The 13,083-nt window shown below is 47.7% G+C and overlaps 1 protein-coding gene across 2 annotated transcripts in view; it reads right to left on the bottom strand.

The window, feature by feature from the left end:
- Positions 1 to 413: 413 nt before the first annotated feature.
- The window catches only part of PLD1 (phospholipase D1), a 62,870-nt gene continuing 50,200 nt past the window's right edge, over positions 414 to 13,083 (bottom strand). For both annotated transcript variants that reach the window (XM_054639180.2, XM_054639179.2), the window contains 6 exons: positions 11,457 to 11,570; positions 9,959 to 10,008; positions 8,917 to 9,051; positions 6,571 to 6,724; positions 5,833 to 5,947; positions 414 to 5,277 (listed from right to left, as the gene is read on the bottom strand). In XM_054639180.2, the coding sequence (XP_054495155.2) occupies positions 5,053 to 5,277; positions 5,833 to 5,947; positions 6,571 to 6,724; positions 8,917 to 9,051; positions 9,959 to 10,008; positions 11,457 to 11,570 (793 nt within the window). In that variant the 3' untranslated portion in view covers positions 414 to 5,052. The remainder of the gene's footprint in view (positions 5,278 to 5,832; positions 5,948 to 6,570; positions 6,725 to 8,916; positions 9,052 to 9,958; positions 10,009 to 11,456; positions 11,571 to 13,083) is intronic.

Below are 13,083 nucleotides of genomic sequence, written 5' to 3'. Positions count from 1 at the left end.
AATGCCACTGATGCTTTATTAATCTCTTCTGCCCCTGGAGGACAACAGGCAGCTACTTCTTCCTCTCTCTCTGCTGAATTTCCTTTACTGGAAGTTAAAATAGACAGGGGCAAGTTAATTTTATTTTGGAGACAGAGCGTTTTTGTCTGTGCCTTTCATAATGCTTTTGGATTATTAAAACTCCTTTAAAACACGACTTTTTAATCTATTTAAGAAGTCCAATTTTCTTTCTATGCTGTTTCACCCCAGCAATTTCTCTCTCCCAGGAAAACCCAAATGACTCAAGTGTAGCCTTTTTTATTGCTATTCTGGGCCTTTCCCCCTCACGTCTTGGCTGCTGATACAGAACAAGGACAGAACCCCAGGCAGGATGAGACCCCCAAACCAAGGAGAAATGACACCAAAGCCAAACGTTCTGACATGATGATCTGTTGTATTTTCAGTCCATTAATGCACATTCATTTACCAGATACAAATGGAGTGGAAAGGAAAGCCATGGTTAGCAGGAACAAGGATACAAAACTCAATTCCAGCAGCCTTCACAGAAGGGATATTCTGTATCACAGCAGCACTGTCAAGGGAGGCACACAGGGAGACCTGTGCTCACACCCCAAGTGGAAGCTCTCCTTTTGTGGATTAGGTTAGCTAGAGAGATAATTTCAAAAAAAAAAAAAAATACACAACCAGAACACAACAAAACATTCCCCAAATGGTGACTTTTTGATTCTTTCTCATTTCCCTAGAGTCAGGACTAGAGAAAGTTGGAATTATTTACATAGAGGAGATTTTACGAAGACACTGGAAGGTTAAAAATAGAATAACCACAAATACTGGAAAATATAACAAGAAAGCAGGCAAGGAAAGGAAAATAGGAAAAAAAAAAAGTGACACCCCAAGAGGATCATTGCATTCAGTGGTCAATGTGTGGTTACTGGGGCAGCTCCACTTGGATACACTGAGATTCACAGGCTGGCCCTGATTCACTGCCATGAAGTTCCACTCTGGGATTAAAGCAGGGTCCTGCAGAGCTCCTGCTTTCAGCAGGACCTCAGCACAGCAGCAGGCATTGCTTGGCTGAAGCCATTTGCAGAATGAGTGCCACGAGCTCTGACAGTGTGTTCCTGTCTCGTGGGGCACCCAAGGGATGCCAGCCTCTGCTCATGTCCTGCTCTGCTTTTCTTCCCCTTGGCCACCACACCATGAAAGGCTCTGCTGCTGCTGAGAGGGGTCAGCCCAGCCCAGCATGGATCTGGGGCTCCACATGCAGCAGGAGAGGGAAATGGCATTATCCTACAGTTCTCTCATGCTGGTATGGGAGTGTCCCCACAAACGCAGCTCTGTGACCAGATACAACCCCCAGAGTGTCCCTGCTACAAGAGTTCAAGGCTCCTTACACTGAAATAACAACAGCACATCTGCACTTGATTGTACAGGGATGCTCCCTCTGGAAGGAAAAAATTCATTGGAAATTATTCATGGAAGAGTCCCAGCCAGGCAACACCTGCACTGAGGTTCTCCCAGGGACAGCACCAGCATTGCAAAATCATGTTGTGAAACTTGATCAAAAGAAAGGAAAATGGAGTGTTTGGGGTTTAATGCAGCACAGCTCACCAAGTCAGGGGACAAACTGAGACCAAGAGATCAGATACTGATCTGAGCACTTTGCCTCTTCATGGAGCACTGGAGTGGTTCTCTTATAAACTGTTTTTAGTACAGTTCTTGCAGACAATGACATTTTATCCCTCATTTTTTAGATCATGCATTAACTTTACAGTGAAACATTTATCCAGTCCAATATCTATACAACAAAACACGTATTTTAAAATATTAGACTATTAAAATTTAAGGAAAGGAGCATGAGTTCTCAAAATGATACCTGTTAAAGAATAATTTAAAGGGGAAAGAAGTGTTCTACTCGGGTTGAATTACAAAATAAAGTCTGAGCCTGGGAGAATTGCTCTTTTCCTATAGTTGTAACAAATAAATGCCACAAGAAACAGTTGATGTTTCTGGGGTTGCTAGTGCTTGAATCCACATCCCCTGTTCCAGCCCTGGGTACCGTGGGTGACCTTCTCCAGTTTGAGGCCCACGCTGGTAAGACAGACAAAGGAGCTGTGATTGTTCAGGTGCACAAACCAACTCTCTCCAGGTGTTCAACTTCACAGGCTTCTTAATATAAGAAACAAACCTGCAGCAGACAGGAAGGGGGCAGCCCCAAACAGCACAGCCTGGGGTGGGAATGAGCAGGGCCTTCACTGGAGTGGTCCTGTCCTGCTGTCTGTCTGTCTGTCTGGGGTGAGCAGTGCTGCTTCCATAGGGAACCTGATGGCCCCACAAGCCCCTGGGGATGCTGGGATCTCCTCACTGTGCTGAGGCTGCACACCCTGCTTGCATTTGAATGTTTCTAAACTCCTGGTATCAGGAATTTAGCACCAACACAGGGCAGGGATGGTTAGCACAATGCCTCTGTTTCCACAGAGGGGAACCTCCTCCCAGACAGACAGCCAACATCAGGCCTGTCTGCTACCTCAGTAATGAAAGACCTCCTTAATTAGCACCTTCTCATACCAAATCAGTTGATTACATCTCCCTCCATGGCTCTGCTGTGTCACTGGGGACCAGCAGCTATCACCCAGGGGCTGAGCATTGCAGAACCTGAGTGGTTGTTCCCCAAAGCAGCCTGGCAGAGGGAGAGTTAACACCTCTGGAGTTAAAAGCCCCAACAATTAGCAACCTACCATTTAAAAAGACAATGTAAGGATAATTTAACAATTATAAAAACCTCTGCTAATATGAGGATGAGGAGAATAAGAGCACTTAGAAGGTGACAGGAGTGTTGCACTTCAAGGTTCAGTGCACAGGTGGTGGGGTTGAACACTTTCTGACTCTGAACATGGATCTGTGTGACTGACAAGGATTCTCTGGCAGGCTGTAATTGTTTAAAGTCAGCAGCTTCAGTCAAACTAACACAGCTAAAAACATCAGGAGAGCAAAGCTCTGAACCTGCACTGATGTGAAATCACAGGACACCTTTGATCTTTCTGATTGGAAATGGTCAGGGCACACATTGCTTTGGCTCTGTGGGGGGTGACCCCTGGTCAGGTTTTTTAAGGGAAAAATGTCAAGGGAAGATATTTCTGTGCTTACAGCATGCCAGGTAAAACCATCAACCCCCTGGACTCAATCACATAAAATGCTGCACATGCACTTCCCAAAGGTGAACCAGACCACAGATGCCAGAAAGGAGCATAGAAGGCAACTGCATCTACAAAACACAAGTGTAAAACAGTGGAAGCTGTAGGAATGGGCTGAGATTTGGAAAAACATCTGGGGTTTGTTCCCTATTTGGGTGATGCAGCAGGGACTGAATAAGCTGGTGCCTATTTACAGGTCTGAACACACAAGGCAATCAGCTCAAATGTCATGCCAGCTACCTTTTGGGGATAGGTAGGTGACCAGTGGGATTATTTTCCAGTTAAAAACTGCTGGAAGACGTAGAAAAGAAAAAATAGAAATTCTTCTGTGAAACAAAATAAATACCAGTTCACTGGGCCTTTTGACCAAGGAGTGTTGGGCACAGTATGACCCTGGGAAGGGAAAGGATGCCCAGATGCAGGGGCAGCAGGAGAGCTCAGCCTCCCATTCCTCCAGATCCCACTCTCCTGAAGTGTTTCCTAATGCTCCATTATCCCAGTGGCTGGCACAGCACTGCAGGCTGCCAGGAACACCTCAGGCTGGAGCTGGACAGGGAATTGGGAGACATGGCCTCACTGCAGGATGGAGCATGGGCTGACACCCAGGCTGGTGCCCACCACACGAGGTCCTAACCCAGGAACTGTAGTGTTCTTCCCAGGATGCTGGATTGAACTGCTCTGTACAGGGAGGTGCAGAAGAGCTTTGGAAACCTTCTTATAGCAATGTAAAACAGGAATGTGTATGCTGAGTTTTATCTCTGCTTGGGAGGACACAGCCTGCATGACTGCACTCCAGGTTGTGGCTGGATCAGTAACAAAGCAGAGCAGAGACAAGCCTTTGTCACCTGCTCCCCTTCCCCCTTGCATTCACCCCATCTACAAATCCACACATCAGCTTGCTCTGAACATGGTGTCAGCTTACTGGCCTTCCCCTTCTTTTAAGTAGGGGAAAGGGATGGAAATGAAAATCTCCCCATATGCTGCAAGATGAACACACAAGCAGAGTGCAGAGCTTGGTTCAGATCATGATGCCTTTTGAGTCTCAGTCCTGTTACATGCAGTGCCTTGGCTTCCCTCAGCTCTGGACACCTCAGGCTTGAGGAAAACAGTCACACTCAGTGGGACCAAGCTGATGTGCTGTGTCTGCAAAGGCCAGCAAGCTCCAGTGACCTTCAGCACCTCCAGCTCCAGAGACTGCCTTCTGCCAAGCCTGAGGGCTGCTGATTGCTCCAGCTGCAATAGGAAAAAGATTTTTTCCCCCAAAGGGGTGAAGAGACCGAAATGCTGATTCTGATACAGGATTGTTAGTCTGTTTCCCTTTAAGAAGTGAAACACACTCAGAAAGCTGCAGGACAGCCCAAGGCAGCAGCAAATGGCACTTCCCAGCAGTGGCAGGGCTGCACAGTGTGCTCTGATGGCATGTGGAAGGGTGAGATGGGGAACTCCAGCGAGCCAAGGTGCAGATACCCAAAGCCTGAGAAGCAGTACAGGCAGCCCAGGACTCCTGTGCAGCCACAGCACGATCACAACCACAGGATACAGCTGGCAGTGGTGACAACATCGACTGGGAGTCAGTTCCTGTCCTAGGAAGCAGCCTGCATCCTTTAGATGCTCAGAACATGCCTGAAGAAGTAACTCCTCCAGAAGTTAAACTTCTATCTGCCACCATTTCCAAGTTTTTCTGCTCCTCGTCTGCTAGTGTTGATTTGCTTCAAGTTCCTCCACCAAAATCCTTCTGAAGGGCTCATTACCTTGGTGGAGAAGCTTTTAGTCTTCTTTCACATTCCAAAATCTCGTGTTTTTCATTATCTTCTCTCCTGAGAACAAGACTTTAAAAGGTAAAGCAGTCTGCATCTTCTTAAGTCCAGACCTCCATGGGTACCATGGACTCCTTTGTTCCAACTGAGGGAAGCAAGTACTCTTCCTCCAGAAAACGAAAGGGGAATTGGACTAAAAACCCACGAATCTTTTTCAATTCTTCTGCTGCTTTCACAGGATCATCAGTTGCTAATTTGGGCTTGTTGATGAAATCACGCAGTTGGGTTAAATTATTCACCTGGTCACTGGGAAGGCATCGAAACACCTGATCAGAACAGAAAGAAGAAGTCACCTGTCAGTGTAGGGGAAATGCAGCCATGCAGAGCTCCTGAGAAAGAACCAAGCATCCAGTGCAAATTCCCCAGGATGGAAGTGACTGAATCAACAGCCCAGAGAGCAGGGAGGGAAGAGGTAAGGGCCTGCCCTGGATGAGGCTGCAGCAGGCAGAGGGGAAGCTCCAGGGCCTTTTCTGATCACTGCAAAAGCTCATTAAAAGACAGAAGTAAAATTTGCTTCTACTCCAATTACACTGTGGCTAATTACAAGTAGTAACTACACCATGGCCATTCACTGGGGCTACAGCTGATGCAAACACAAGAAATCTGATCTGCTGCCTTCATGGGTGCTGTCACACTGAGAATGCACCAGCTCCAGTTTCCTGTTCACAGCTCTTGCATCTGACACTACTCACTCCTTCAAAACATCTCTGAAAGTCCAGCCCCAGGAACTGGATCTGCTCTCTTTGCCCTCCCTGTGCTGCAGCTCCCATCTGCTGCCTCTGTGTGGGATGGAGGGAGGGGGAAGCTGCCGTGCTCCTCACTTTATCAAAGATGGTGGCATTCCGAGCTGCCGTGGCAATCCACACCTCCTTGAAGAATTTGTCACAGACGGGATCCTGGTGTTCTGGATTGAGGTCGGAGCCGCCAAGGACAACCCTGAGAAGACAAAGGGATGGATGCTCACACAGGCTGAAACACTGGGCACTCCCCTCTTGATAAATGCCAGGAGACAAGGAGTTTCCTTGGGACTTGCCAAACCCTGTGTGCTCCCAGCACCCTCCCACTCCCATGCCCTGTGATAATCTCTCAGCTCTAAAGCTGCTTGATTTTCTCCTTTTCTTCTGTGCAGTAACTGTCCAGATGGGAAATAGGGTGGGAAAAAAAAAAAAAAAAGAAAGAAAAAGGCCTTAAACTAAAAATGGCTGTATTGTGGGGCCAGATGGCTGCTCCCAGCAAAGAAGCTTCCTTTAAAAAGTGACACTGCCACCCAAGATTGAGAGAGTGTGCAAACGGGATCTGGAGGGGAAATACCACTTGTTTATAAGTGCTTCTAGTGAAATCCCAGAGCAAAAATAATTTTTAAAATCAAGCCAGCAAGCTGTGGACAGAAGCAGTGTGAGGAAACAGCAGCAAAACCCTGGGCTAAGTCCAGGCCGAGCAGAGCTTGGGCAGGCAGTGTTACCCACTGGTTTGAAAGGCTGTGGGGGCAGGTGAAGCCCAAGCAAGGCCTCCCCTGTCCCCTCTCCCTGCTCAGCGTGTGTGTGTCCCTGCAGCCCCACCTGAAGCAGCGCAGGCGCAGGGACTGGGCGAAGCGGCCGGCGCGGTACTCGTGGCCGTCCATGACCGAGGGCACGGTGTCGCTGTCCTGCACGATGATGGCCATCTCGCTGTCCCTCTTCCCCAGCATGCTGCGGTCGTTGATGTTGGCAGAGCCTGGGCAGGGCAGGCACAGGCAATGTCTCACTGCTGCTCCAGGTGCTCCTGCACAGCCTCCATCACCACCCGCTGCCACCCCGGGGACCCCCGCACCCTCGGCCCCGCGGGGAACACCCTCGGCTCCGACAGCTAAATCCCCAACCTGATGCATGAAGGTTTTAGCTGTTATGTTTTTCAGATCCTGTAACTTTCAACTCCACATAGAGGTTAGTAAGCTCTCTACACATTTTGGTCAGATCCTTCTAAGCCTGAGAACCAAGGACACCATCTGCCTCAGGTCCCAAAAAGTACAAACAAAAGTGAATCAGGGTGGGGAGCAAATTGGAGTATATGAGTTCATTACCTGAATCTATAATTAGATACTATGGACCAAACTTGTATCTGTCTGAGAAACTCATGACCACTGTCCATTTTGGGTGTAGCCCCTTGGGGAGGCTTTGTCTGCCCTTACTGTACCTGAAGGCCCTTCAATAAATATATCCCCTTGTATCTTTTTAACTTTGTCTGGCCTCTGTTTCTAGGTAAGCCCAGGCATCAGCCAGGGTGCTTCCTTATGGAAACACAGACCCTGAGAGGAGCTGGGGAAGAGAAAAAAAAAACACCTAATTTTTGTAGGCTTCAATGGAAGAAAATTAAATCACAGCCAAGCCCAGGCCAACATTTTCAAAATTTGTTCTTTCTGCAACTTCCCAGATGCTTCTGCTGAAGGAGCCACAGCTTTCAAAGGTCTGAACTGCATTTGGTTTGCATAGCCAGCTACCTGAGGCAGGATAAGCTCTCTGGGTGAATCACAGAATGCTTTGGCTTGGAAAAGACTTTCAAGCTCCTCTCCTTTTTACCTCCCTGCCATGGTCAGGGAAACTTTCCACTAGACCAGGTTGCTGTGCCATTCAGGGGGATCTGCTCAAGACCAGCTGAGGCTTTGTTCCCCCAAACAGGTTTCTCTGTCCTACAGAGATATCAGAAAGCAGGGCATGGGGGAACACTGTTTGCTTGCAGCTGTGGGCTCCAAGGGAACAGCAAGATTCAGGGAAGGATAGGCATAATGAGGTCATTAACCCACAGAAACGACCAAAACAATGATAAAAAAATCTCCAGACACAGCTGTAAGAGACCCCCAGGCTGCAGTTAGCCATTGAGCCTTCCCAGGAACTGGATTGACTCCAGGGGAGCCAACACCTCCAGAGGAAAATCCAGCTAAGTGCCTCTCTGTCCTTTCACCCTCTCCTCCAGCCCAGAAGCTCCATGAGCACTGAATTTCCATGCACTCTCTCTCATGTGGAAAAGGGATGACTTCCCATCCTCTCACCAGGCAGCAGAGATGCACAGGCTGTATAAAAATCTACCCTCAAGCTTATAGGTACAGAAAATAAAAACTAAGATCTGCCTCAGGCCCCCCCAGACCATCCCAGCTGGAACAACAAAGCTCCTGCTGTGATATCAAACCACCTCAGAGCCACTCTGTGCACTGGAGACAGGATCTGAGAAGGTGACAGAGGAGCAAACCTCACCACAGGGCATCTGAGACCCCTGCTTTGAAGGGAGGGAGTATTTTGAGTCTTGTAAAATCTGGTATTAAGGTATTCATTGGCAAAGCTTTTATTGCTGATGTAACAGCTCAAAAAGGGCTTCTTTAAAGAAACAGGCTGAAATTCTGCTGCAGTGCAGAGCTCTGAGCCTGAACTCTCTTGTCTTTGCTTCATGTTCTCATAATAAATACGGTAAGAGAAGAGGATGAAATGATATCTATTACTCCCTATAGCATATTGTCCCATTCTTAGGGAATAGAGCTGATACATGACACATGTTGTCCAAACCTTCCAAATCTTACAGTGCATTCTGTTCTTTCAGGAACAGATGACAAGTCTCACAAGTCTTCCTGCTAGAGCAGAGTTTGATACAAGACAGATGGACAATATTCCCTGCACTGGGATTCTCTTCACGGTTACACACAGATTTAAAAGATTTTAGAAAAACAAATGAAATGACAGCCCTCTGAATCCTTTCTTCCCTCTTGATGAATTTATGAGTTTGGATTTTGGGGTTGTTTTTTTTTTTTTAAACAGCAAAGTATTTCTCAGGAAAGAAATGACAACATAGCAAAGTCCATGGCCCTACAGCCTGCACTGTGCATGGGGATGGGAGGGGATTGATCCAGGTACAAGCCTCTCCTGAGAGCCCCTGCTCACCAATTATAACTGTGTTGTCATCAGCAATGAGCAGTTTGCTGTGCACATAGATGAGCTCTGTGACCAGTTTTCCTTCCAGCTCTGCATATGTTCGAAGGCCACAGAAGGATATGTAGTTTATCCACTTATCTCCAACTGAAAATTAAAAGACAAGAAAACTGATGGGATGAGGGAGGTAGAAGAGAAAAAAAAAAACACCTTGTTTACATGAAGACCCCTATGAATATAGTTCACTTTTGACTTTTAAAACTTATAAATTAACAGATAACAGAAAGAGTTGTTTTTTTTTTTAATAGACTTGAAAATTTGCTTGTGAACTCATTGTGCTGCTCTGATCTGCTGCCTGCTCAGAGACTCCCACTTCAGTGAGAAATTACTCCAGTCTCCTGGGCACAGCACAATAGGTGGACTATGAGACTGTTTTTCTGCAGATGCTGCAGAAAGGAGGCTGGAAGCAGGTGTTTTTTTCCATGGTCAGTAAGGCAAATGTGTCCTAATGCACTTGTGTGCAGTTCAGATTTACACCAGGACCTAGAACAAATGGAGCATTATGCACGGTCCCAGTGTTTGTGATATGTGGGTTTTCACAGTGCTCCAACTCCCAGCAGAGCAAATTCCAGCAGGATTCCTCATGGCAAGGAAACAGCCTCCTGGCTTAGGCAGGTTCTTCCTCTCCACATCTGACAACTGCCAGGAATAAACCCTGTGTGGGATCCACGGGGAAGGCTGAGCGCTCACGGCTCCCAGAAGCGTGACCCCGCTCAGGACATTTTCCAAATAACACAATCCTGAGCAGCTGCAACTGTGCTGTGCTCCTCCCTGGGGTGCTCCCCTCCTCTGGATCAGGGCTGCAGCCAGGTCTGAATTCTGACAAGTGGCCATGGCCTGTGTGACCCAGCAGAGCTCTCCATGGGAGGAGGTAAGGGGCAAGGAGGAGGTCGCTCTCAGCCCGCAGCACGTGCTGCATTACGTGTTACAGATGCATCCATCAAACAGCAGCATCCAAAGTAAACAACACAGAGGAGAGGAATAAGGTTCTTACCCTCTGCCTTCAGCTGGCCCAGGATGGAGTTTTCCCCTCGGCACATGGTCCTGGAAATAAAGTAGGCAGCTATCAGCACCCCCGTGGCTCCAGACAGCAGCTTGTGCTGGAGCAGAACTGGGTGGGGTAAATCACAAACACAGCTGCCTCTCAAACAGCAGGAGAAACAGGGTGCTTCTTTTCCCAAATGACTGTTACTACTTCAAGGACTGCTCATGTTCCAAAAGGAGCTTATTCCAAACTACAGAGGAGCTGGGGAGCACTTCTGCCTTCTAGAGCACGTGGCAATGATTGTAAATGTGTGACAAGCAGGGCTGCCACCCCCTGTGCCAGGCCTGGGTGTGAAATCACGTTAAGAAAACATGCAGAACACCAGGTCAGGGAGTTTGTGTGATTATGGCTGGGCTGGAAAAGCCACAGCTGGAATTCCACTGAGAACCAACCAACCCACGGGCAATTTCCTCTGGTTGCCCTTGCAGGAGGAAGCTCAGGCAGAAGGGTGAAGGGGACATTCTACTTTCCATCTGCTTGTGTCCCCTGCCCCCCATCCTCCTGGAGGTGCAGCAGGACCCCTGCAGGCCAGCAGACAAGGGGGATTTCACTCTAAGGGCTGCAGCAGTCTCTGCACACTGACTGTGCCCTGGCCACACTCTAACAGAGCAGCTTTCCAGTAAAACCATCTTGGGCCATTTTGCCTTCTACATTTCTCACCCTGCTGCATCTCAGTCCTTCCTATGAGACCTGCTGGGCTGCAAGTGCCCCCCCAAAACATCCATCCTGGAGCAGGGGAATCACACTGGGGAAGATGCCATTGCCTGCATGGGGCCAACAGGCAGAGCCAGGCCAAGTATTGGTTGAAAAGGCAGATTTGGAGACAAATCTTGGTCAGCAAGTCTGATTAATCTGCAAAGTGGAAAATGTGATGGTGTTCACAGGGATCTTAGGATGAGGGAAGAGATGAGGACTTGACTATGTTTCAGAAGGCTGATTTATTATTTAATTATATATATTATATTAAACTATACTAAAAGAATAGAAGAAAGAATTTAATCAGAAGGTTAGCTAGAATAGAAGAATAGAAAAGGAAAGAATGATAACAAAAGCTTGTGTCTTGGACAGAGAGTCTGAGCCAGCTGACTGTGATTGGCCATTAAATAGAAACAACTGCATGAGACCAATCACAGATGCACCTGCTGCATTCCACAGCAGCAGATAACCATTGGTTACATTTTGTTCCTGAGGCCTCTCAGCTTCTCAGGAGGAAAAATCCTAAGGAAAGGATTTTTCAGAAAATACCATGGCTACAGAAAACAAATCATAGAGTGGCTTGGTTGCTTGAGCCTTAGAGCTCATCTAGATCCATGCTAGCTCCACACCTTCCCCAAGACCGGGTTGCCCAAAGCTCTGTCCGTGCTGGTCCCACTGATGGCAGGTGGGGCTTGGGGACCCCCTGCAGCAGTGGAGGTGTGCAGGGGGCTCTGACAGCCTGGTGAGGTACCTGTAGTTGAAGTGCATGATGGCCTGCAGGGCATTCCCCCCTCCTGTGGAGATGTCCCCTTCGAAGCCGGGCAGCAGCGGGATCACCACGTACACTCGGAACCGCCTGTTCTCCCTGGGGAGCAGAGAGTGTGGGGAATGTCAGCCTGGGCAAGGCACAGCTTCACACCAGCTCAACTACCCTTGCTTTCACTTCCCCTGAGATGACTGAGTTGGTTCCCATCCAAGGCTCCCTCTACTTTGAGGGAGCAAAGTGTGAAGTGCAGTTCCAGTTTCAGGGAATCATCACCTGCCATCAGTGCTGCTCTGAGAGCTCCTTCAGGAGCACAGGGAATAATTTACTCTCAGCTAACAACAAAAGAAGCAAAAGGAAAAGAAACACATTTTTACTGAAATTCAGGGGCAGGCTAAGGATTTTTCAGGTTCTGTCTGCCACTATAGAAGTTTGTTTGAGCACCCCAATATGCCAGTCACACTGATTCTGGTGCAGACTGGTGGGGACAGCTGCCTGGCAGAGCACAACAAAGCTTACAGAAACCCAAAACCTAACCCAACATTCCCACTGCCTCCTGGTTTCAGAAGTCAGAAACCCAAGATAGAGAGAGTGTGCAAATGGGACAAAGGTTTCCACAAAAGGTGGAAAAAGTTCAGGGCACAAGCAGAACATTGATCACTGGGGGAAGGCAAATATATTCTTGATACATCACAGCACCCAAAAATCTCACTTCCAGAGTTCTCCAAACTAATCCATACCCTAATCCTGACCCCACTCAGAACAAAAGCTACAATTAGGGACTGCTTGGGGCTTTTCTCAAAGCTCCCTTTGGGTTTCCTCTGCTGACAAATGCCAGGTGCACCTGCTCTGAGAGCACTTTCCAGGTGCCCCTGGGCACTGGGCATTCCCTGCTCTGTGCCCTGCAGGAGAAGGAAGAGGATGATGATCCATGGAAGGATGCTGCCACTAGATGGCAAACACAGTTTAATCAGCACAAAACCATTTCAGCAGCACTTGGAGGAAGAGCCAGTCTGCAGTTTTTGCTAGCAGCACTCCTTCCTCGGGCAAGCCATGCCTGTGAATTTAGGGGTGTGGGAATTGCGAGGCAGTGGGGTCCCATCTGAGCTGGGAGGGAGACAATGAGGACCTGTGTGCCTCATTTCAACCAGAGCTTCCTTCCAGCTGTGCTGGGCACTGCAGAGTGGCTCTGGCTCACCAGCAGAGCTCAGAAATAGTTAATGAGGCCTTACCCAAACACAAGAGACTGTGAAACCAAGTCTGTTTGTATCATGAGAAAGGTCTACCAACAAAAGCATTCCCCAAAAAGCAGCTTGTTTGTATAAGGACAATGTTTACTAAACTGCTTAGAGAGCCACCCATGAAAGAAAGAGGAAACCAAGAAAAGAACATTATTAATAACATCAGTAGAAAATATTTAGTCTAGAAGAGTGAGAAGTATACAAGCTCACTACAGACCTTAATTTATAATTAAATGCTATTCTCCTGGGGCAGTTTGGAAAATTAGCATTATGATACAAACAATTTAGGTCTGAATTTACTTTTAATCTTAGGTAATGTAGAATTTGAACCTTATATTCAGTTAGGAATTGCCAACATTAAGCCAGCACAGTAC

Source organism: Agelaius phoeniceus, chromosome 10 (assembly GCF_051311805.1).
Source record: "Agelaius phoeniceus isolate bAgePho1 chromosome 10, bAgePho1.hap1, whole genome shotgun sequence".
In the NCBI taxonomy this organism is placed as follows: Eukaryota; Metazoa; Chordata; class Aves; order Passeriformes; family Icteridae; genus Agelaius; species Agelaius phoeniceus.
This window is presented reverse-complemented; position numbering and strand designations above follow the sequence as displayed.